We start from the raw sequence: 24,766 nt of genomic DNA, 5'->3' as shown, positions 1-24,766 counted from the left end.
AATTTATTATTTGTAACCCACCCACCTGGCTGGGTTTCCCCAGCCACTCTGGGCGGCTTCCAACAAAGACCAAAATACACACATTAAAAACTTCCTTGAATATGGGCTGCTTTCCTTTGGACCACATCAGCTAGGCTGAGAGTATTAATAATTTGTCTTCCAAGGACTGGACTCAAACTAAAAAAGTAGTCTGTGTTTAAGACTTTGAGGCAAAAAGAACCTTCTCTCCAAATTATAGTTACCTGATTCTTTCTACCATTCCATAGAGGGTATATTTCAGTGAGATATTTCTGCTGGAAATGGGGGGTTTTTTATGTCCGGGGAATGTGTGTTTTAAACTATAAACAGAAACTTTGCATTTTCTGCAATCTGATTTGCTAAGAGATAGCTAAATTTACTTTCCACCTTCACCCACGTTTGTCTGAGCATATATATCCATTTGCATTGCATGCATTTCAGGTAGGGAATAAAATATTTACCATTTGAGCCCAACAAAACATTCCCATCTGTATAAGCTGTTCATTTCTATTGAGTTCGACTTTGAGTCGTTAAGCTAACCTAAAGGATCTAGCCTCTGAATGTCCAGAAGAACGCATACTCACCCCCAGCCCACCTCTGCAAATTCAAACCCGTTTTTTAAACATGTGAAACTTGAAAAGCAGTTTGCAAGATAACACAGGCAGGGTAAAACTGTACTTGCCTGGATCGCATTTCTAATACAAGAAAGGGATTTATGTTTCATATCAATTCAGGGAGAGGGGAAGGGAAACGGAGGGGCCCCAAAGAATGACATTGCGAATGGGTATGTCATTTACTGAATGTGTTTTATTTCAACAACCAAAAAATTCTAACAGACTAACAATGCACATAAGTTAAAATTTAATTATCACTTAGTGATAACAAAGATCAAGTTGATTTACATGGGAAAAGAACATTTACAATATGTTAATCCTCATTCACATTGTTGATACTGCAATAACACTTTTTTTTTCTTTTCTCTTATTTCACAAAAAAGGCGGAAAATTGTGCTTTGTTAAGAGGCACTACGAGAAAAAAAAATCTTTTTCCAAATAGATATTATATGATGAATATTGAATAAATAGACATATATGCATTGTAATTCGCAAAGATCTGGCAAGACCACAGGCAAAAATGCCCACAGATTCACTTAGAAGAACCACTGCAAAAATTGGCAGTGTTGGGGGCAGGAAGGCAAGACTCAGCATTGGGGGGAAAATACCTACTATTTATTTGTTTAGGTTGAAGTGTTTTTAAAAAGAAACCAATGCTGATGCCATCAAAGAGATGAATAACCTTATGAGAGATTGACCAGTATTACATATACGTAGTGATTTCAGCAAGAGTTTCTGATAACAGTTTAAAAAGAGTAACTCGAAAGAGAACATAATGCAGCGCCTACTGAATTTCTGATTAAAGCTGCAGCGTACTACAGAAATAAAGGAGGAAAAGTTTAAGTTAGCAAGCCAACATTGTTTTTCAATGATATATGAAATGGATACAGATATGTTGTGGGTGTCAAATATTGATTTTGGAAATGTCCCTTTAAAAACTCTGGAGGTTACTGAGTAGCTAGAATTAGCTTGTATTGCAACATGTCTTCTTCTCCCTGTATGTTGTTACGTTCTTGGTAACTACCTATACAGAGAATTCTTTTAATGCCTGCCTTTTATACCTTTCAAATATATAAATAGTATTAACAGTTATATATTACAATGTCTGTGCAAGAAACATAAAATCGCTTTCCAAGTGATATCGCATGAGGTCTTTGTTAAGAGTTACAAAGCACATGTCAAAAGGAAGTCTACCAATGGCTTTAAGAGTCCAAATAGCAACCCAGACACAGAAGAAAGTCAAAATATCCTTTAAAAAAATATATATATGAAGGAACAGCAACACTGCTGGTGTCACTACCAAACCACGACTTCAAAAACCTGTTGGAAACTATAGTAAATTGCAGCTTTAATGCTTGTACTATTGAAGAGTCAGTCAGCATTAGTTCTGCTTTATGTAATGGAATTGCTATGCTAGGTCACTGGGAAAAGGTTTCAGTTTATGACAAGTGACTACACGGAAATTGCTTGGTTTACTCTTACTGTCTAGAACTGCAGCAAGTTCAGAAAATGTGTTCCCACCAAGTCTGCCATGCACCTCATGAAGCCCATACCTTGGAAGAGTGTTTGCTGAAAGTGTTTAGTCTCGTTGAGATAATGAGCTTGAAGACTCTAGATGTAGGGAATAAAGGAGATACAGAAGGAAATTCAGCACCAGAGAACCATCAGACCCTATGACTGATTTAAGAACCAGCCAGACTTGCCCAGAGTGATCGATGTGATATAGTCTTACGATTTCATTTGTGAAAACTTTGTTGAAGAGCAATTTGAGCACATATGATGAGTAAATTTCCAAACATTAATATCAGACAAACACTGGAGGAGCAAAGGAACAAGAACTACAGCTGCACAAGCCCCACTGAAATTGACAGAAGTTGCACAGCAACAGTGTAGATGATTTGCGCCTCTAAAACACATAACACCACTATAAAATGTGGCTCAATGTAAAATTCCACACATTAAATCTCATAAAAGCAACTTTTCATGAAGACTGCTTTAGTAGACAAAGTCTACTGTGCACTGATTTCCGCCCCCCACTAAAAAGTCCATGAAAATCCACCTGGTTGCTACAGAAATGATAAAGAACAAAACATGCTCTGTGACTTCAAATGTGCATCATATACTAAAGTTTTTTTTAAGTTACTACTTGGTTTGGGATTTCATTTGTTAAGGTGCCCTGATTTTGTCCCCCATTTTCTCTCTCCCTCTCCTTCACTTTAATTTTTTTTTGGCAGTGCTGTTCTAGGTTTTTTAAATGCATACCTCAAAAATTCCCCATCAAGCTGCCAAAGTGGAAGCCATAATAAGAATTTAAAAAATATATAACAGGGATAAACATAGAAAATAAATAGGTATTTCAAAATAGTAACCACACCCTGAGAGCAGGCGGCAGTTTATCTAAAAGCCAAAGCAACTCATTGTGAAGTGGTTTTTTGTTATACATAAACAAGACTCATATTTTAACGAGCTCATTTCACAGTCTATACTTTCAGATTGTTATGTCCCATGCAAATTTCATATATGTGGGGATATATATATATATATATATATATATATATATATATATATATGCCGTTATCATTTCCTTCATTGATTTCATAGGTCTATTTCTTCCTGTAACTTGCTAGAAGGTCCTTTCATAAGTGCAAGGTTAACGCTGATGTAATCATACGTGAATTACAATTAACATTGTCTCAGTCAAACATAAAAGTGTAAGACTCAAGTGCCTTTTACAAGGGAATGTCTGATTGGGCTATGCAAAATAATAGTTCGGTTTGCACATACTCTATGCGCACTGGGGGGGAAACCCGACTTTATGCGCACTTAAAAAAAAACTTTTTAAAAAGAAGAAGCCAAAAATAAAATAAAAAATTGGATCAATGTATTGCTTTTCCTGTGATGTTTTCACATTATCTCTGGTCAGTTTCTGAAGCAGTTGCCTTGTTTTTTTCAGGATTCTCTTCTTCGGTTTCCACTTTGTACATTTCCTCAGAGCCCTCCTCACTGTCATTCTCCTCTGACTCAGTCAGCAGCTCCTCGTCTTTGTATTCTGCCACATCCACCACGGTGCCCATGTGCTCTTTTAGCTTCCCATGATGCTTCACATGGTAACGCTGGTTCTGGAAGAATTTGATGATGGTGTGTTTAGGCAGATCCAACTGAGCAGATAAAGTGTGGATGGCCTCCTGATCCGGATAGAGGCCAACATCATGGATGAAACTTTGAAGGATGCCCAAAGCCTCTAGAGAAATTTTAGTACGAGATCTTGTTTTTTTGGTACACGTGTCCTCTGCAGGTGGAGGTGGGGCCTCTTCTCTCGGAGGTGAGTTTTCCTTTGCTGGTTGGGATTGCTGTCTATGAAGCACCTGAAAAATGAAAAAAGCATACCTGTTTAAAGTAAGTCTGCCATGACACCAAATGTAATAGAATTAATACGTTACTAATTATGATTATTACATTTATTCAAATATATAAAATACAAACCAGCTTGTCAATAATTTAAAACCAAAGGCATAGAAAAAATATAACACTACCCAAAATCTGTGCTTCACCTTTTTTTCCCCTCAATCAATCTCTTCTGTATAATGCAAGTTTGCAACATGTTGCATGAAGATTCTATAGCAGTACCTGTGTAGCAATACTGTACTAAAAAGTGTTCAAAAATAGTTCAAAACTATTTCCTAAAAAAACACTAAAAAGAGATTTTTATTAGGAACATGTAATTTATTACCAACTTAAAAGATGGCATATCTAAAGTTCCTAAAATCCCATTATTTGAAGAAGCTAGTTATTTCACTAAAATATTTGTTCTTTATTTCTGCATCTCTGCATGAGACAGAAGTGACATACTTAGAGTGTGTTTAATCAGCTTCTATGCAAACATTGCAAATACATAGTTCCAAATAAAGGTTTACTAAAGCTTCCATAATTCTCTTTAAACTTAAACTCACAGAGCAAATTAGATGAGGATTTTAGATCTGAGAAGACCAGAACTGTTAAAGAGAAGAAACATGGAACCATTTGTAAGGCAGAGTACACGTGTGTGCATGAACCACGAGAAACTATGGGTAAAGTGAAAGTCTTATCCTCAATTATCAGCCTTGGAAGATTCAAGAAATATATTTCTTCTCCTGTTATGATGGAAGGTGGCTTACGTCCTAAGCAATAAAAAGCTTGTGGGGCCTAGAAAATGTAATGAGTTGAAATAAATGTTACTGGCACTCTTGCTGCATAACTTTTCAATGATGACATGGATGTGTGGTCCAAAGCAGCATGCTGCCATCGAAGTGAGAAGTCCAGCCATTCAATTCCCTAACTTCATTAAGCAGCTACACGGTAGGTCCTGAATTGCTCATCTTGAAGGCCAACGTTTGCTCTGGTGATCTGCGTGTCTTAAACAAACATACTCCAGCCATGCTGCAGAAAGGAATGCTGCAATTATTTGCTATAAATAAATTGGCTCAGGAAAAACAACAACACAATGCGAGAGCAACTAGTCCAAATGAGAAATATCAACTTCTTTCTCTTATCAAAAGGAGCATTGTTCCAGGCCTCCACAAGATGATTCTTTTCAATATTTCTTTTGTTTATGCTTTGCTTTGAGACTAGTTTTTCAGTATAATCTAAATGCTTGTACATTTAGCCCTAGGGGTACTGCAACACAGCAAGAAAAGGAGCAGTATGAACCCCACTCCCACCAACCCAACAGAGAGCAGCATCCAGTGTAAATTAGGTCTGGAGTCTATTTGCATGAGGAAGAGGAGCTGGCATTGGTTCTCTACCATGTCTGTTTAGTAACCCCATGGCTAGCTATATGTACTAGAGGGGAAAGAATGCACTCATACAATGGCTCCCTATCAACAGAGTTGCAGCTCCTCTGCAGTTGTCAATAGGCAAAGCTCTACTGATATCTGTCTTGTGTGTTCTCTTGAGTGATAGCTCCGTTGGCTCGTGTACTCGCAGCCAGATAAATCTCTGGTGTTGCATTTAACGCTCAGGAGGGGAAATTTCATGTGAGAAACCATCCTGAAAGCACAGGCACTTTAAAAAGGCATGTACAAAGCTTCTTGATGCAGCCTTTGTCAGAGGGGTTGAAAGAACTACAGCAACCACCGTACATCACAGAAGAGAAGAAAGGCTATCTGTTTAATTTCAGTTAAGTGGAACTAAGAAAACCAGAATCAAGCCAATCTGACAAGTATTAAATACCTGGGATATGTAAAACAATACACCTAAGACATTAAAATGTTTAATTTGCGATGAAATTGGCTTCAAAACGACATACAGTGGTACCTTGGGTTAAGTACTTAATTTGTTCCGGAGGTCCGTTCTTAACCTGAAGCACCACTTTAGTTAATGGGGCCTCCTGCTGCTGCTGCACCGCCGGAGCACAATTTCTGTTCTCATCCTGAAGCAAAGTTCTTAACCCGAGGTACTATTTCTGGGTTAGCGGAGTCTATACTTAACCCAAGGTACCACTGTACTGGTTTGTTGAAGAGGGTGTTCATTCTGCTTTTATATGGCACCATATTCAGTGTTGCGACTAGAGAGTGTAAAACATTTTAAACAGGAAAATGCACCCAGTTCTTTGTTAACTTTATCTGAAGAACAGGTGGCCAATTGGTACAGGCCCTAATCCAACTGCATATAGGAAGATTACACCCAAGTCAGACAAGTACTCCAGTCTCCATAACCATGAGCCTCAGAACTAGGCAATCTTCTCATGCTCACCAGCTTCTATTAAGACAAAGATCCTTGGGATGTCCAAGTCAGGGTACTGTGGCTTAATGTCAGTTAACAAATAAGCCATCTCATGCACTTTGTAGAAGCAACATCTTAACTGAAAATGGCAGAGTTCTGTGAAGAGTCTCATGTCATAAACATTGTTCCTAAGAAATAAGTCAAATGTCTTAATTTCCAAGTAACTGTGCTCAGGATCATAGCACAAATATGATTCAGTTCTCTGCTTTCACTCCTCCCTTCACTTCACCATTAGCACAAGCAAGTCTTCACTTCAATTTTGGCCATCTGGAACTGACTTCCTATTTCTTCCCCAAATCAGTTCCCATCTCCTTGCAAATCAGAACTGAAACATGTTTTGTTCCCTAGCCACAGGTCTCAAATGTTTCTGCTTTCTCTAATGCATATTCACTTTAATGTTGAAAAGGGATCTACATTTGTATAAGAAAGCTAAAGCACAAGACTGTTTTGTTTTTTTGAGGGGGGAAACTACTTTTCATAGGTATTACATTTTCACTTTTCTGAGGTATTAGTCTATTCAGATAGAAAACATACAGATATCTAATATGATGAAAGTTGACTTTGAAAAGATAAGTGACTCCTATTAAATCACACAACATTGCAATATGTTTTGAAGGCCACAATGAAATCCAGCTGGGAACCATGTGTAAAAAATAATAGTACACGCCTGCAGGGAAGGAAGTATGATATGGAATGATTAAGTTTAGGAAAATATATAATGTAGTATATCATTAAAGGAATGATCTGTATTACTTGTAATAAGCTACGGCAGAGGTTTCAAACTGTATTCCAGAGAACTCTGGAGTTGCTACAAAATTGATCAAAGCCTCCTCAGTCAGAATATCAGTTAATAGTGGACCAGCTTCTCTGAACATCAGTGTGCCTTCCACTGTGGATTTTCCACTGCTTGCAGTAGCCAAGCGAGAGTTTTTGGTGTAAGGCTGGTATTTTTGTTTTTGTTTTAATTATACTGTCCAAGTGTCTTTAAAAGCTGCCTGATATGTGGAACAGTGAAACCTTTTCTCATCATTCTTTGATGGTAAAAGCCTCTGCTACATTTCTGCATTAAAAGATATGGATGGAGGAAGATAAGTTGAAGACCACTGAGCTTTCAAAAAAAAGTCCTCATAGAAATAAAAGCAAATAATTATATAAGGAATAGTGGGAAATGCTGCAGGAACTGGAAACTCCATGAAGATCAATTAAAAGGGTTTAAGTCACACTGGATGAAGAAGAACCAATCGGTGGCTCCCCGCCTCCAGTGGATTTGGCCCTGGGTGCTATATTCAGCTATTCACAGAGTGAAAGCCAACATTAGCAAAACTCAGAGTAAACTCATAGAAACCAATAGGCTTAAATTACTGAAATCCAGAAATTTATAGAGCAGACCCATCCCAGAGGAGCACACATTTGCAACTCCATCATTCTCACAGAGCAAGCAGGTCTTGTGAGTGAGTACATCACACCTTCCCTTTAAACTGGCAGACAGGGCATGGTAACTATTTGGAGAACTTTGTTGCTTCCATCCAGTTCTGAATGTCTTGCAGGAGTCCTGAACTCCTGAATCGTGACTCCTGAACGTTTTGTCTGCCTCAATAAAGTCCTGTTTTTTACTAACATGTAAGAGCCCCCGTGTGCGTGTGTGTGTGTGTGTGTGTGTTGGGCATGAAACAGGATATAGGGAAAGAGTCTCATGTGAAGTGGCCCCCATGATTTAACAATTCGTGGAATTCTTGTAATGAGTCTGACTCAGGGATGGCCCGAGACGTTTGACTCTGCCACTGTATATAAAATGGCCCGGCCTGCTACTGCTCCCCACCCCCCACCCCAGATCTAGGCCTCTTCCCGTGCTGCTGCCAGCCCAATCACCACAACTGTACCCTTGCCTGCACCCGCACTGCTGTCACAACACAGCAGCAGCAGTAAGGGTGCAGCACCAAGGGCAACAGCGCTGTGTCAGTGGTATGGGAAGCCCCAATGGGGCTGGCAGCAACACGGCAGGGGCAGGGAGAATCAGAAGTATCTTTTTGCATCAGCCACTAGCCATAGCAATAAAATAAAATACAATGTAGTGAAGACAGAGGTAAAAACTGAACTATACAAAATTCATTATAGAGGTTTACATCAATAATCAAAACATCGGGAGGGTGGAAAGCAGCTCAGTTGCCTGAGGCAAATGGCTTCACCTTCCCTCATGCATGGGCCACCCTTGGTTTTAACAGCTGCAGCCAAGAAGGGTGACAAGTGTGAACCATTCATTTGCCAACAGTGGCGTTTCACCTGAAGCAGCAGAAACTGTGGTTCTGCCTTGCTCTTTCCTAGTGGGTAGGGAAGAGAAACCCAGCACATTTCAGGGAGGGAGGATAATGACCCTTCTTATGCGACATAAGAACAATCCTTCCATTCCTTTCACTGTTTTACAGAAATGTTTTATAATCCTTTTTATTTCTATGGCATAAGAGTCATTGTGTGGAAACTGTAAGGGATTTATGATAATGTTATGTAAAGGTAAAGGGACCCCTGCCCATTAGGTCCAGTCGTGGCCGACTCTGGGGTTGCGGCGCTCATCTCGCTTTATTGGCCGAGGGAGCTGGCATACAGCTTCCGGGTCACGTGGCCAGCATGACTAAGCCGCTTCTGGCGAACCAGAGCAGCGCACGGAAACGCCGTTTACCTTCCCGCCGGAGTGGTACCTATTTATCTACTTGCACTTTGACGTGCTTTCAAACTGCTAGGTGGGCAGGAGCAGGGACCGAGCAACGGGAGCTCACCCCGTCGCGGGGATTCAAACTGCCGACCTTCTGAGCGTCAAGTCCTAGGCTCTGTGGTTTAACCCACAGCACCACCCGCGTCCCGGTTATGTATGCTCTGGCAAACATTTTGTTTAAGTCTGCTGCAACACATTGTATTTGGCTACTTGGAAACTTTAGTTGGTTTAAAATATATGGCATAATTATTGACTGGAACCAGTCAAGCGGAACATTATCTTGCCAGTGTGAACACAATTGCACTGGCTCCCAGTTCATTTCCAAGTGCTTTCATCCCTTAAAGTCCTAAGCAGCTTAGAATTTGTGTGCCTTCTCCACATGAATCTGCTAAGTACTAAGATCACCCTCAGATCCTCGGAAGCCCTTCTCTGAATCACAGAATCATAGAAATGTAAAGATGGCAGCAACTGCCTGTAATGCAGGGATCATTTGCCTAACACGGGGCTCAAACATAGCACCGTGAGATTTTGAGTTTCCTGCTCTACTAGCTGAGCTGAGCAAAGGTGAGTTAGATGGTGATGCCTTTTAGTGGTGGTTCCTCAAATTTCAAATTTTCAAATCTGGTGGGTTTCAGATCTTTAAATCTTTTCACTTTTTAACTGTGAGACTTTTGGTTAATGATTAACAATACTGTTTGTACTTGTTTGGATTGTTCAGTTGCTTTAACTTTGTTGTTAGTTGCTCTGGGAGGCCTTTACAGTGGTACTTTGGGTTAAGTACTTAATTCATTCTGGAGGTCCGTTATTAACCTGAAACTGTTCTTAACCTGAAGCACCACTTTAGCTAATGGGGCCTCCCGCTGCCGCCGCACTGCCGGAGCACGATTTCTGTTCTCATCCTGAAGCAAAGTTCTTAACCCGAGGTAGTATTTCTGGGTTAGCGGAGTCTGTAACCTGAAGCGGATGTAATCTGAAGCGTATGTAACCTGAGGTACCACTGTACAGAGGAAAACAAAATAACAGAAACAACAGTAAATAAAATAATGTGCGGAGGAGAGAATTATCTGGTAGGAGAGACAGATGTGGCTACAGTGAACTAGGACAGCTTCACAGAGTTTGTAAGCTGATTCCAAATGCATGTGAAATTCATGACAAGCCAAACTTGCTTCCATTTTTTGACTACTGAAATGTACAATACTAGTAACTTTGCTTACAGCAGAAAATATTCAGCCTAAAGCTGTCACTATGGGACGCGGGTGGCACTGTGGGTAAAAGCCTCAGCGCCTAGGGCTTGCCGATCGAAAGGTCGGTGGTTCGAATCCCCGCGGCGGGGTGCGCTCCCGTTGCTCGGTCCCAGTGCCTGCCAACCTAGCAGTTCGAAAGCACCCCCAGGTGCAAGTAGATAAATAGGGACCGCTTACTGGCGGGAAGGTAAACGGCGTTTCCATGTGCTGCGCTGGCTCGCCAGATGCAGCTTTGTCACGCTGGCCACGTGACCCGGAAGTGTCTCCGGACAGCGCTGGCCCCTGGCCTCTTAAGTGAGATGGGCGCACAACCCCAGAGTCTGTCAAGACTGGCCCATACGGGCAGGGGTACCTTTACCTTTAAAAGCTGTCACTGGTTTAAAACCACTGAGTTTCTTTAAAAAGCACTGGACAAAATGACATCTCCCAATGTCAAATACCCATCAACTGTTCATATATTCACTACTTTTCAATGTCTCATCCAGGTGTCTCAGACGTAGAGTGTATTAAATCTCTAGAACCTCATTTTAAATGCTGCACTTTGGAAGTGTATGTTTATGCTGAAGGGTGCACTGTGTATTTACATTTTTGAAACAGATGTTTGCAGATGCAATAAACGTACCCATAGAGAACTGTATCATACCATTCTACAGCCTCCAATTTATATAGAGAAGAGGACAACAGTAACAACAAAGCTTGGGTAAATAAACGGCACCTTTCAACACAATCTTAGTCTGGGCGTCCTGTTGGCAAGAGTGTTAATTAGATAGAATTTTCTGCCAAGAACCTTTACTAGCTGCTAGGAATGTCTACATGAGAAACTGTAGCAGAAGTTACAATTTGCACCTGTGCTTGTTTTTCCTTTCAAAGCAGTGGTTAAGACTTTATTTTATTTTGCTGTGAAAGGTATTTGTGTCCTTTAGCTAAACAGGGCAGCACTACATTACAAAGCTCCAACAGAAGTATTTTCTTTGAGTTTGTTTGGAGCCGTGATTTAGCACATTGATGCAATAAAACTCCATTAAATACTGTGATTTAGTCTGTGGGTAAAACCTCAGCGCCTAGGACTTGCCGATCGCATGGTCGGCGGTTTGAATCCCCGCAGCGGGGTGCGCTCCCGTCGTTCGGTCCCAGCGCCTGCCAACCTAGCAGTTCGAAAGCACCTCTGGGTGCAAGTAGATAAATAGGGACCGCTTACCAGCGGGAAGGTAAACGGCGTTCCGTGTGCTGCGCTGGCTTGCCAGATGCAGCTTTGTCACACTGGCCACGTGACCCGGAAGTGTCTCCAGACAGCGCTGGCTCCCGGCCTATAGAGTGAGATGAGCGCACAACCCTAGAGTCTGGCAAGACTGGCCCGTACGGGCAGGGGTACCTTTACCTTTACCTAGTTCCATCACTTTTCTTGGACTGCAGAGTATCCTAAGGTTACAAGCTGAGGAAAATCCAAACTGTTATTAAAAAAAAAAAATCACACATACACCCCCCCAAAAAACTGTCTATGAAGTGATGACAAATTACAGACTACAGGTGTTAGATTACATTTTGACTTCAGGCAGGTTTAATATACCTTGGCTTCCTTTTACAATTGCTCACAGCATGTACAGTTATGGACAGGGGAGTTTAAAAAAAAATAGTACTCAATAAATGAAGACCATGTCAAAAGAAATCAATATGAGCGTGCAAAATGGTAGGAAGTCTGACATGGATATATATATGTTCACTTTCATCTAGCTTCCTTTAATATTGTAACCAAAATGCTACTGGCATTTTTCATGTATTGCCTTTTTTAAAAGGGTTTAATAATTGCTTCATGAAGTAAACACTGGTATCACAGATAATTGAACCACCAAGGTGTGATATACATTGAACTTAATTTCATCAAGGCTGAAATATCTCTTTTGAGTCTTTTTTTTTAAATGACATTTATCTGAAAATGTTCCTATTTTTCTGAGGATTTTAGCAAGGAACAGGATTATTATTTTTCTGAGAATTTTAATAAGGAACAGTATTAAATGTATCTGCATGACTTTTAGGCACTAAATTGATTTTTCTAAGAGCACTAGCTAAATGAGCATAATAAATGAATTAAAAAGCATTGCAAAGAATGGGAGGCTGAAGGAGAAAGGTCTTAGCTCAGTGGCAGAGCACATCCTTTGCATGGAGATGGTTCCAAGTCCCCAGCATTTCCAGTTCAATGGCCACGTAGCAGATAATGATAGACAGCTTGAGATTTCGGAGAGCCACTGTCAGCTAAATCATGTAACTTGCTGGGATTCCTGTCCACTCAATGTTAGACAGGTGCTATCTCTGTTGTCCTCTTTCAACAAACCTCTTGAGATCTGTTCCAATGTATTTATATCATACACACACAAACACATTGAAATATGTATTGAAAAGGGTAACAGAGTAGACAACACCGGTCCAATGAATACATGGTTTGACTTGGTATAAGGCGGCTTCATATGTCCAGAAAGAACATAAAAGGGAATCAGTTAAGATACTACTACAGGAAAGTACTGATTTTTGATTTCAGTATATTCAGACTAAACGTGACTAATTTCTGCCATTTTCTAATGAAGGTATCACTTTCATCACTTCATTTTTCAAATGCATAAACAAAACACATGATGAGCAAAGATTATCTTCAGTTTATCTGCTTGATTGATTTCATTACGCGACATTAAAATGTCTGCAAGATCAAAGTTCTGTCTTGTCTTTATCTATCTGCCTTGTTGTTTGTTACAATTAAGCAGTATGCTTAAGAACATAAGAAGAGCCTCCTGAATCCAGCCAATGTTCTCACAGTAGGCAACCAATTGCAAACAGGATCTGAACCCAAGAGCACCCTGCTTTCCTGTGGCTTCCGGCAAGAGGCATTCAGAAGCATGGCTGCCTCCAGAGAGGGAGAAAAATGTTTCTCTATCCATTTCTCCATGCCATGTATAATTTTATAAACTTCTATCGCGTCACCTCTTACTTGCCTTTTCTCTCGTCCCAAGCACTGCAACCTTTCTTCACAGGGTATCGCTCCATTCCCATGATCATTTTGGTTGCCCTTTTCTGAACCTTGTGTTTTCCTCCCATCATTTTTGTAAAACTATAAAACATTCTTTTAAAATAAATAAATGTCAAAACTGTGCAGGGTGTGCTGGTCATGGGCTCCCCCCAAGCTGCTCAATACACTTCCGAATATATAACATTTTAATCCTCCATGGCCAGACTTGCTGGTAAAATCACCCTATATTCTCAGCGGACACACACATTGCAGTCTAAATGCTAGGAATATGCCATTTCTTTGCAGCAGATGAGTGAGCTGATCTCCTCAACAGCTGAGTAACAACTATGCATTTGTTCCTCAATAAAGTGGAAGGCCATGACTTGAGCACATGTTCTCTTCACTTGCGTTTATATAAGCTAAATTCTGAGTTATGGTTCTGAGTAATTTCACTATGACTTCTTCTTTATAACAAGCAATGATGCTTAGAAAAATAGCACTAATATTTCATTAACACTATTCTAGATTACCATATTTTTTGCTCTATAAGACTCACTTTTCCCCCTCCTAAAAAGTATGGGGAAATGTGTGTGCATCTTATGGAGCAAATGCAGGCTGCGCAGCTATCCCAGAAGCCAGAACAGCAAGAGGGATCGCTGCTTTCGCTGCGCAGCGATCCCTCTTGCTGTTCTGGCTTCTGGGATTCAGAATATTTTTTTTCTTGTTTTCCTCCTCCAAAAACTAGGTGCGTCTGGTGGTCTAGTGCGTCTTATAGAGCGAAAAATACGGTATATAGACAGAAAGGCACCATCTTCATGCATGACTTGCTGCACTATTTCACATAAACCTAGAACAGGAACCAGAACCAGAAAAAGGATACAAAGTGGCTCAGATATTTGTAGGAATCCCTGTTAAACCATGGTGTTAATCCTCAAGTGTGGTTTGAACAAGCAAAGGGATTAGCATAGGTCTTGGGTGGTTTACAGGTGTCAAGCATAATGAATGTGTTGCATCTAACATCCATCCCAAAAAATCTGTTCTCTGGACAAGCCCTAAGAAAAAAATGGGTGTTCCTCATGTAGCACAAAAACGTATTCGTCCAAGTTAGAAGTTTACTAGGTGAGTGAGCAATAAATGAGGCTGGGCTAGTTGTTGAATCACTCAGTCTCATAAAGAAACCCACTTTGGAACTAGTACTGGTGATTGAAATCTCTCTCTCTCTCTCTCTCTCTCTCTCTCTCTCACACACACACACACACACACACACACACACGTTTGGGGGAAGGGGGTTAGGGAAGGAAGGGAAGGAGAAGACTGATTGTAGATTTATTTCTTACAAATTTCCCCATGCAGCCTCCCTGTCCCAAGTGAGCAGATGGTTTAATGTTAGTCAGGGTCAGGAATTGCCCTTGTGGCTTCCTGCCTGCCTGCCTTTGTAGATTATCTAGATCATATTAAGATATGCAGCCCCCAAAATTAGAGAAGCTAAGTAGAGTACTTAAAACACTAGGCAGCCACAGACTTTGTTTCTTGTGCATGCTGAACTCATAACTTATGAATAGTTAGATCTGAACTAAACAAAAATACTGGCTCTTGGACAACATATTTATGTTATCAAGCACTTCTTTGTCTACATGCAGCCACTTTCTGCCTCCTGTACTTAATCATTTCCCCATTCCTTCTCCTTCTCTGGGCCAAATGAGCCACTACACAAAATGCACATGAATCAACCACCATCCTTTCAATGTAGTTATTTGCCTGCCTCATTTCTATTGATACCAACAATTTGACAGAAAATAAGAATGTACACATATTCACACAAACTTTACCTTCAGAGTCTCCCTATTTTGCATCTAAAATTCTGCTTGAAATGCTACCATGGATCAAATTAGGTTGTCTAACAAAATGTGGAGGGAAGTGGTGCTGCTACATTTGGGAATTTGTTTCATGCACCATTTGTGCATATAGCTAGAAACTTAAATTCAAACAATCATCTGGGCGTTAAAATTGATATATGCACTGCCACCACCATGCTTCTTTCTGGTCCATACTACTCCCCTTACGAATTCCAAGCCAGAGTGCCAGAAGAAGGCACAACTGGCAGAATTATTCCCAATGCATTACCATAAAATAAGGTGTTTGTTGTATATGAGCATCGGATGGTCATTTATTTACTTGCAGGATGGTTTGCTATTTATATTTTCTGCCTACAACAAAACATAGCCCTGACCTTTCATTCTATATGAAGTCTTCTTAGTGCCTAGACTCAACAACTTTGTATTCCCTTAATTCCTTGGACCATATCCTCAGTATTTTTAATCCCCTCCCAACCCTGCAGGAAAGGATTTGCATTGCAATTTAATTCACAGCCCTGCCTTTAGCACCCATTGTTTCTCAGCTCCTTCCTTTTCATTCCATTGCTTGCCTGCTTTGTCTTACTCCCTTGAATGATGTTGACTTTTGCCTAGTCCCCTTGCCTGCCCAGTAGTCCTATTTCAGCTCCCCTTTCCAGCATAAATCCTCTCCAGTCTTAGGTCATTTGTGGCTTTTCCCATCTACCTTTTTAGCAAGTCTCAATACCTGACACTTAACAGCAGGCACTGAAAAAGGCTATAAGTGTGCAATATTTTCAAAGCTTGTGAAATTATTGTTCTATATGTATTTCATGACTATGAATCAAAGCACCAAACTCTACTTTCTCACATCTCAGCAAAGTATTAAATTCCCTGCTGATTCTTCTAGGTCTAAACTAAGGAAAGTATTTTACTAAAGGAAATCTCCGAGGTCAACTAGCAATTAACTGAAAGGTTCTGATTGAATATACTATTGACTGCTCTCACATCAGGCAGCTTCCTGTTTATTATACCTTATGGGCTGACTAGGTGCCAAGACATTAAGCTGTCAATAATGTATTAATAGTGAACTATCCCCCTCCCCCCATTTGCCCAACAAATCCTCACATATTAAGGCCCATGATGAAATGATGAAAATCCTCACAATTAATGTAAATTAGTTCTTTGGGTTATTAAAACGTGGAAAAAATAATGAACAATGTGAAACACTTCAGAAATTGAAATACACAGACCAAATGACCTGATTAGGACTATTTCCTAAAATCTTTGTATAATTTACATAAAGCATAAAGTTACTTTAGATATCTGTCCTAATTTAGTATACAGATTAATAATTCACCTTGCTCAACATATGTTGCATGGTATTGTGATTGTTTTCCTTTAAAATACGTTGTAGATTTCCAAAAATGATATCCAGCACCTTTGATAACTTATTCAGAATACACCTAAACTGAACATACTGAACGTTGTGTGCAATATACCTAACATACCACGTAAAATGTCATAACTGCTGGTATATGAATGCTGCCAGCAGTCCTCAAGATCACAAATCATTGCACATGGACATTTTTAATTCACAAACAAGTAGGTCTCACTTATAATAATTTCTGTCAACCTGACAGTTTCCCTTCTGGTGTATTGGGTGCACGAAGAGCAATCATATGTTTAAGATGTTCATAGGGAATTTGAACTCATAATAGTTTTTTCCCCAAAGCAGAGAAGAACAGGTTGTGCAAACACTTCTTATATCATAACTGTGTGTTTAGTGAGCTGGTGCGTCAGTTAGTAAACTAGTGCTGCCACATAAATTGCCACTGTCCTGTGCTGCAGATTCTTCACTGAAGAGACATGCTTGGATCCTGATTGCCATCAAACTGCTCCTGGCTCCACCACTTTAGTTCAACCCAGCTTTTTGAACAGTTAGGGAAGGCTGGGGTTTTTTTAATGACAAGTGGGATGAAGCTACATAGATTGCGCCACTTCAAGTTATTCTGAATAACTCTGCCATACTTGCTACACCTGCTTCCATTTCTACCACTACAATGAAAAGTCTCTTTGGATTCAGGCTATCAATAAACCCATAAATAAGTTAATAAACCTCTCTTTCTCTGTTAGCTCTTTTCGTGTGACAAAGGTTTGTGTAAGTCAAACACTTGCATACATCATCATCATCATCTAAATTTGTATACCACCCTTTATCCAAAGATCACAGGGTGGTTCACAACATAAAAATACAAAATGAGAACATAAAATACATAATAAAACAAAAACAAGCCAATAAACCCCCTCCCACAAACACATTTAAATGACCATAGAATGTTAATCAGCCCAAGGCCTGGTTACAGAGAAATGTTTTCATCTGTCGCCTAAAGATATGCAGCTAAGGTGAGCTTCTGTGAGAAGACACAAGTGGGAAGCCATCACAGAAAAGGCCTGTTCTTGTGGTGCCACCCTGGCATCTCATGGAGGAGGCACACAGAGATGGGCCTCAGATGATGACTGCAGAGTTTGGGTCAGTGCATGTGGGGAGAGGCGGTCCTTGAGGTATTGCAGTCCTGAACCATTTGTAGCTTTATAGGTCAAAAGCAGCACTTTGAATTGGGTCCAGAAACTAACTGACAGCTAGTGCAGTCAGCCCAGAAAATCACCCAAAGCCATCATTAGACCCTTTGGATCAAATAGACTCCAAGGGCAGACCATTCCAATAGGTCCTCTGCCTCTGCAGAGGGGAAAAGGCGCTGAAAATCTAAATCTCAGCAGGAAGTGATCTGACCATGACAAGGAATGGATGTCAATATCCCTCACTTTCAGACCACCCTCTTCCTGCCCAGTAGAGAAAACAAGGTCCAGAATGTGGCCTGCCACTTGTGTTGGGCTGATGACATGCTGGGACAGCCCTGTGGTCATCACAGCAGCCATGAGGTCCTGAGCCACACTAGAGCAAGTCGCCTCGGCATGGATGCTGAAGTCCCTCAAAACCAGCAGGCTAGGAGTCCTCAATACTGCCTCCAAGACCAGCTGTCAGCTCAGGCAGGGAGACTGCTGGGCAGCAAGTAAACCAGCAGAATTCCTAATCTGTCCCATTCGCCCAACGCCAGGAGCACACTCTTTATCACTTTCACAAATAAAAAGTTTGTCTGATTTTTCATTTCCCCTACCAACATCAAGCAGACACTAAGTTAAATTTAATTAACGATTTACAACAAACAGTGAGAAATTATTTAGAGAGGACTTCAAGTCCTTAGCATTCAAGTGTCTAAAAAAAGTATTATATAAAGAAAACTTTTAATGAATTGAATAGAGAAAAGCACTTTAATTAAATGCTGTCAAAGAGGATTGTATTAATGACTGCACACAGAGGAATTTAAAGCAAGCCAAGTATATTTAGCAAATAGGAACTGGGCTTTAGAAGGCTGTAACTATTTATGCTTCCAGAACTGCAATGCATCTAGATCACGGTGCCAAGTGAAACCAGTTATGTTATTAGATATGATTTTATTTATTGAGGACTATTAAAATTTCAAATGTGACAGGGAAAACATTTTTCACTTTCAAAATGAAACAAAATTATTTCCGCTTGTAGGAGGGAAAATAAATAATAAATAGTAATAATTACTTAGCACTTAACTGCTGGTGGGCTGTCTATACACATATTTGAAAGGCGATGTGGAAATTTCTCCACATCTCTTCATAGTGCAATGCAATCCAATGCATTTCTTCTCAGAACTACACCCCCACTGAATTCAGTGTGACTTATGCCCGATGTGTATAGGACTGCAGCGTTATAGAGCAATCCTAAAGTCACAAGAAGATTTCTTCTGGTATGTCCACTGAAAGTTCAGCAGTTGTGGATGGTGTTCTGCCACTGAAGGGGTGGAGCACCTTCTCAGTGATCCAAGCCCCCTTGTTTCCCCAATATACTCCCAAAAAGACTCTTTCAGCTGAGGTTGGCATAGTCATTTCCCTCCACAGGGACATATGAAGCTGCCTTACACTGGTTGGAACACTGGTCCATCTAGCTCAGTATTGTGATTCGAGGACCCGCCCCCCGCTTGGGAATAATAAAGACACGTGGACATGGCATATAAGGTTAAGGTTAATGGGCTAGAAAAGGCAACAACTTTATGGATTACAGAATGTGAGAAGGTACTGGCTTAGGCATTGGACAAGAGCAATTTGACTCCACCCACTCAGGAGGAGGGGTGAGTCTAACGAGGGGTTAACCACCAGTAGGGGGAGCCTGTTGATGCCAATACAACTATAAGCTCTCCCCTGACGTCACCGGGGGTCGTGCCATGGCCCCCCGCCACAGAGGGCATCGAACAGGATCCACGACCACCCGATTCCTTTAACGGAATACCCATAAGTGAAGGGGTAGGCGATGGCCACACCTTGCCCTTCCATACACCAACAACACATTCCAATGCCTAACCTCCAAATACCAAGAAAGTTGTGACGATTGCTACGAGGTAGGCGAAAAAAACCAACAGGCCAGTGCCAATTTGCCAATTGGAAAAAACTCCTACCAGGCCCCCTGGGCAACCAAGGCGACCAACCATGGGTCCATAGCAAGGTCAAGGGAGAGACTACGCACTAAAGGGAGTGGTGGGTGGGTGACTCGCAGGAATCGGCAGGGCAATGGCGGGGAGAGCTGGCGCGGCCGAATTTGAACGGCTAGACCACGCTCCCGCGGTGTCTCCCGATTGGGAGACCGGCTGGGAGGCGTGGCGCACCAGCGGTGATGGCTGGGCAGGGGGCAGGATGCCCCCTGCGTGACGTGGGAGTCAGCTCCCTCTCACAACACCTCCCCTCCAGAAGGAGGAGAGGCCTTGTCTACACTGACTGGCAGCTGCTCTCCATGGTGCAGGCAGGGAACTCTCCCAGCTCTACCTGGAGATGCCAGGGATTGAACTTGAGATCTTCTGCATGCAAAGTCAATGCTTCACCACTGAGCTGTGCCCCATTGGAGTCAATAGGAAGGGAACACCTGATGACACACTCTACTATGGATCTTATTTGTGTGCAGTTGGATACAGGGGGAAGCGATTCTTGAGATATGTTGGCCATAGGCCCTTTAGGGTTTTTAAAATTGAAACTAGCACTTTGAACTGGGCAGTAATAAACTTCCACAAATATAAATAAGCCTTTCCAACATGCTTATCAGATTATTAATAACCAAGCAGCTACTATACTTCAGTCTACCCATTCTACTCACTAGGAACACAGATTCTATATAGAATAGATTCAACATGTTTTATGTTTTTAGATATGCTGTAAGCTGCCCAGAGTTGCTGGAGAAATCCAGCCAGATGGGCGGGGTATAAATAATAAAATCATCATCATCATCATCATCATCATACAGTGTCTTTCAACCAAATGGTTGATCTGGCCCAGAAAACTTACTGCTTTGTTCCTTCCACTGTGCTCAATACTTTCTGCCCTCATCCCAGAAACTGTGTCCAACAGATGTATACTCCTTTTTGTTGTAAGAGCAGATCCATGCAACCCAAAGAGAGCAACTCAATCTGTATTTTTGCATTGTGCTAAGGAGCATAACAAAAATCATGCACAATTTTTGGTGTTAGTTTTCTGACTTACTGATCTTGTTTCTATTCCTATGGAAGATTCTGCTCAATTAATATCCAGTTATTAGAGTATATGATCTGACCTGGACAGCTTCAGCTCTGGCATTTTTTTCTCTAGAAATTAGTTTCTATGTTGTTTGGAAATTGAAACTGCGGAAAATGCAGTTGCCCAAGTAAGCTGCAAATAGCATATTATTACAGCACTGGAAAGTTTGCACTCGTTACCAGTACATTTCTCAAGCATAAAATTAAGGTGCTGGGTTTGTCCTTTAAAGTCTTAAATAGCTTGGGATCAGCACGTTAAAGAGGGATCTTAAAGAATTCTCTGTGAGTTTTGTTGAGGAGGCACGAGTTCAAAACTGGAAAAACAATCTGAGATACTTTTCCAGTAATTAATTAAGTATAATACATAACTAAGGAAGTATCACCTCTTCCCAATGTTAGTTATAGTATGATTAATAATGGAAGTTGCAAACGTAAGTCTTAATAAAAATCTGAAGCAAGTTCTAGCCACATTAGGCATGAATGTTAAACAAAAACAGCTGAAATGGCGTGATAGGTAGGTTTGGCTTCAACAGTAAAATTTCAGTGGCTTTCCACTGCAATTGTAATAACTATCTATCATAAGAAACTCTACTGGATATTTTAGATTCAAATATAAAAGGCCTCATTGCCTGTTGTGTGTAGCTTATTGGTTTTATCAAAATGCGTGCAAAGCTTTTAGGAACTAGGGTTCTAGGCTTCTATAAACTGTCATGAAACATCCAAATAGAGCTTATTAAAAAGAAAAGTGGTCAAACATTCATTAAAACTAAAACCACAGTGCATAGCCACACATTTCTCCAAGTGGTGAGGCATCAGTTTTCAAAAAGATGACAACTCAGAAGGCAACTATTTCACTTCAAGCATTTGACTTAATTTTACACACTTTCATTAAAATAGCTTTATTTTTTGAGGCCTCAAATGTCCTCTCTCAAAAGCTTTAAGATGGACCATTCAATTAAGTGGCATGAATACTGTAACCAATATTGACAATGTACTTTGGTTGCATATTACTAATCAAACAAAAATTTGGGAAGGCAAATGAATAACTTTTTAAAGGTAGGGGTCATGCTGGGGAAGTTGGAACTTACGACAGGAGGATCCTTTGGGGAAAAGGATATTTATATCTCCCTAACCCTCAAGAATGAGTCATACATACTGGAAAATATTAGACAACATTAAACTGAATGTACTCTGCCTTTAATTAGAACTTAATCTGTTGCCTAGGCTTTCCCTCTAAGTTTTAACTATATAATAGTTTCCTGCATTGTACTTTTAAAAAGTATTTTACAATTCTAATACAAATGAACACATGCTGAGACTTCTGTAGCTTTTCAGGTCTAAAGAGCAAACGTTATTGTTTTTGTCTGTTTTATTGTTGCAACCTGCTCGTGTCTTTGGATGAATGGCAGGATAAAAGTTTTTAAAACAAATAAACTAAGTCATACTTAGGCACATTGGAATAAATGGATTTAAGTTACTTAAGTCCATTTTCTTAAGTGAGTCAGTTCTGATTATGACTAATGTTGGCTATTACCAAGTAAAATAATATTTTCACCATAACTACGTTTTGCCCACCTGCCTTATGTGCTTTGTAGACTGGACATCTTACACACTGCTTTAAAATCATAATTTTACTGAAAATAAGGACTGAGGACTATTTAAGCATTTTTCTCATATTGCCATGAAAAAATTACAGAAAATCTATGAAACTTAGAGGAATAATCCTGATTTTAGGCACAACTGCTGCATATGTAATTTTATTTATTTATTTATTTATTTATTTTGCATGCAGACCACCAGGGGAAGGTATATAAACTGGTAGAGGGGAAGTGGTCCAGCTGCTGTAACTGCTCCACAGAGTGTGGACCTGGGAATAGCTGCCTAGCCATTACGTTGGTGTGCATAGATATCCAGAGCTGTAGAAGTGACTGTAAGTGTTACCTTTCACAATAAATACCTAAATACTCTCCTTTGGCTGAGAAGCGCTCTTGATATGATATGCACACTGTATAAAAATGCCTACCACCAAGAGCTACCATATCAGGAAATGTGAACCGTAAAGGAAATGTTCAGGTGTTCTTAATATCTTCACATTAAATAACATTTTAAAGTAGTTCGTTTAGAGAATTATTTTTACCTTATATCAGCATTAACAGAGTTAGGGATCACAGAAGTTTTAGTGGCAAATTTTTGCTTCTGCAGCCTCAGCACTAAGACTGGCACTAAGACAGCACTAAGAGTCAGCAACAGGTTAAAGCAACTTCACCAGTCTCAGTGCTGGACCTGGTAAAGTTAATGCCCTATCTCCATTGTCTTAGTATTCAATTGAGTGGGGATTAGAGCTGTTAATAATGATAGAGGAAAGCGTGTGTTGCTCCTTCTCAGTGATATTATTCATCCCTTTAGATAGATGATCTCAATTAAGAAGCCTGAAGGAGGGATGCGGGTGGCGCTGTGGTCTAAACCACTGAGCCCAGGACTTGCCGATCAGAAGGTTGGCGGTTCGAATCCCTGCGACAGGGTGAGCTCCCGTTGTTCAGTCCCAGCTCCTGCCCACCTAGCAGTTTGAAAGCACATCAAAGTGCAAGTAGATAAATAGGTACTGCTCTGGTGGGACGGCAAACGGCGCTTCCGTGCGCTGCTCTGGTTCACCAGAAGCGGTTTAGTCATGCTGGCCACATGACCCAGAAGCGGACAAACACCAGCTCCCTCAGCCTATAGAGCGAGATGAGCGCGCAACCCCAGAGTCGTCCGCGTCTGGACCTAACGGTCAGGGGTACCTTTTCCTTTACCTTTAAGATGCTTGAAACCATGAAACGCAAACGTTATTACAGAATGAAAGACACAAAACATACATTGATTGCAACTGTTGCTGTTATACTAACTTGATCATTTATTGTAGCAGTCTGCCTCCTTACCAGGTAAGGGATCAAAATGGATTTCAAACTCATCTTTGGCATTCATTATTCAACTTGCATTGTGATATCAATTAAAATAAAACAGCTACACATAGTTTCTAAAATTTTGATTACTGCAAGAATATGAAGAAAAGAAGGGGAAAGACAAAACATCTCTGCATATTAATAAGACATGTTGCTTAATGGACTCCTTTAACAGTACAGCAGTTACTGAAAACCCATGCATCCCAGTGACAGAACAATCTAAGCACAGCAACATTTGGGAAGAATTAATATTAGCTTGAACAAAGAAAATAGTTGGAGTAAATGCATTTACTGTCACGTACAAACCCCAATCAGCATGAGTATGATGGCATCAATTTTGTGCATTTGATACTGGTTGTCACTGATTATTTCTGGTTAATTGTGTAATAGAGATTGTCACTGCCAAACCAATATCACGATTTAGCATCAGGTTAACAGAACACAGGAGGCTTATCAGATAGGCACAACAATACCTTAAGTGCAGCATCCCCAAAACACAGATCGAATGTTTCAACTGTGTTGGAGAGTCTCCAGAGTTTTGCTATTTATAGCTGCCAGCTGGTTCCAGTTATTTTTCTTCATTTTTCATATTTTGATTGTAATAAATAATTAATTCAAGGCTTTGTAACTTGCTGACAAATACAAATGCATCACATTGCAATGCAGTGTAACGTGTCACTAGAAACTACACACACTATGCAGAAAAGTAATGTGCTTGAAGAGTTTCAAAAGTAGGCTAAATTATCAAGGTCAAGCATTAAAAAAACACCAGCGCCAAAAGACCACCTACATCGGTTACTGGAGCCTACTTTCAAGACCGGTAATTTTTATTTGAAATCAAATTTCTATTTAGTAGCCATCTGTGATTAAATCTGGGTTAAAGGAACAGACACCTTACCAACCCTTCCTATACACGTCTCAAAAACATAGAATTTCATTTAAAAAAAAATGTCTTTAAAGAGAAAGAGGAGGAGGAAGAAGAGGAAGACAAACGTCTTCACAT

The 24,766-nt window shown here is 40.4% G+C and overlaps 1 protein-coding gene across 3 annotated transcripts in view; it reads right to left on the bottom strand.

The window, feature by feature from the left end:
* Positions 1–805: 805 nt before the first annotated feature.
* Positions 806–24,766, bottom strand: part of SATB2 (SATB homeobox 2) — a 128,537-nt gene continuing 104,576 nt past the window's right edge. For all 3 annotated transcript variants that reach the window (XM_053361218.1, XM_053361235.1, XM_053361226.1), the window contains one exon: positions 806–3,997. In XM_053361218.1, the coding sequence (XP_053217193.1) occupies positions 3,542–3,997 (456 nt within the window). In that variant the 3' untranslated portion in view covers positions 806–3,541. The remainder of the gene's footprint in view (positions 3,998–24,766) is intronic.

Source organism: Podarcis raffonei, chromosome 1 (assembly GCF_027172205.1).
Source record: "Podarcis raffonei isolate rPodRaf1 chromosome 1, rPodRaf1.pri, whole genome shotgun sequence".
Lineage (NCBI taxonomy): Eukaryota > Metazoa > Chordata > Lepidosauria > Squamata > Lacertidae > Podarcis > Podarcis raffonei.
This window is presented reverse-complemented; position numbering and strand designations above follow the sequence as displayed.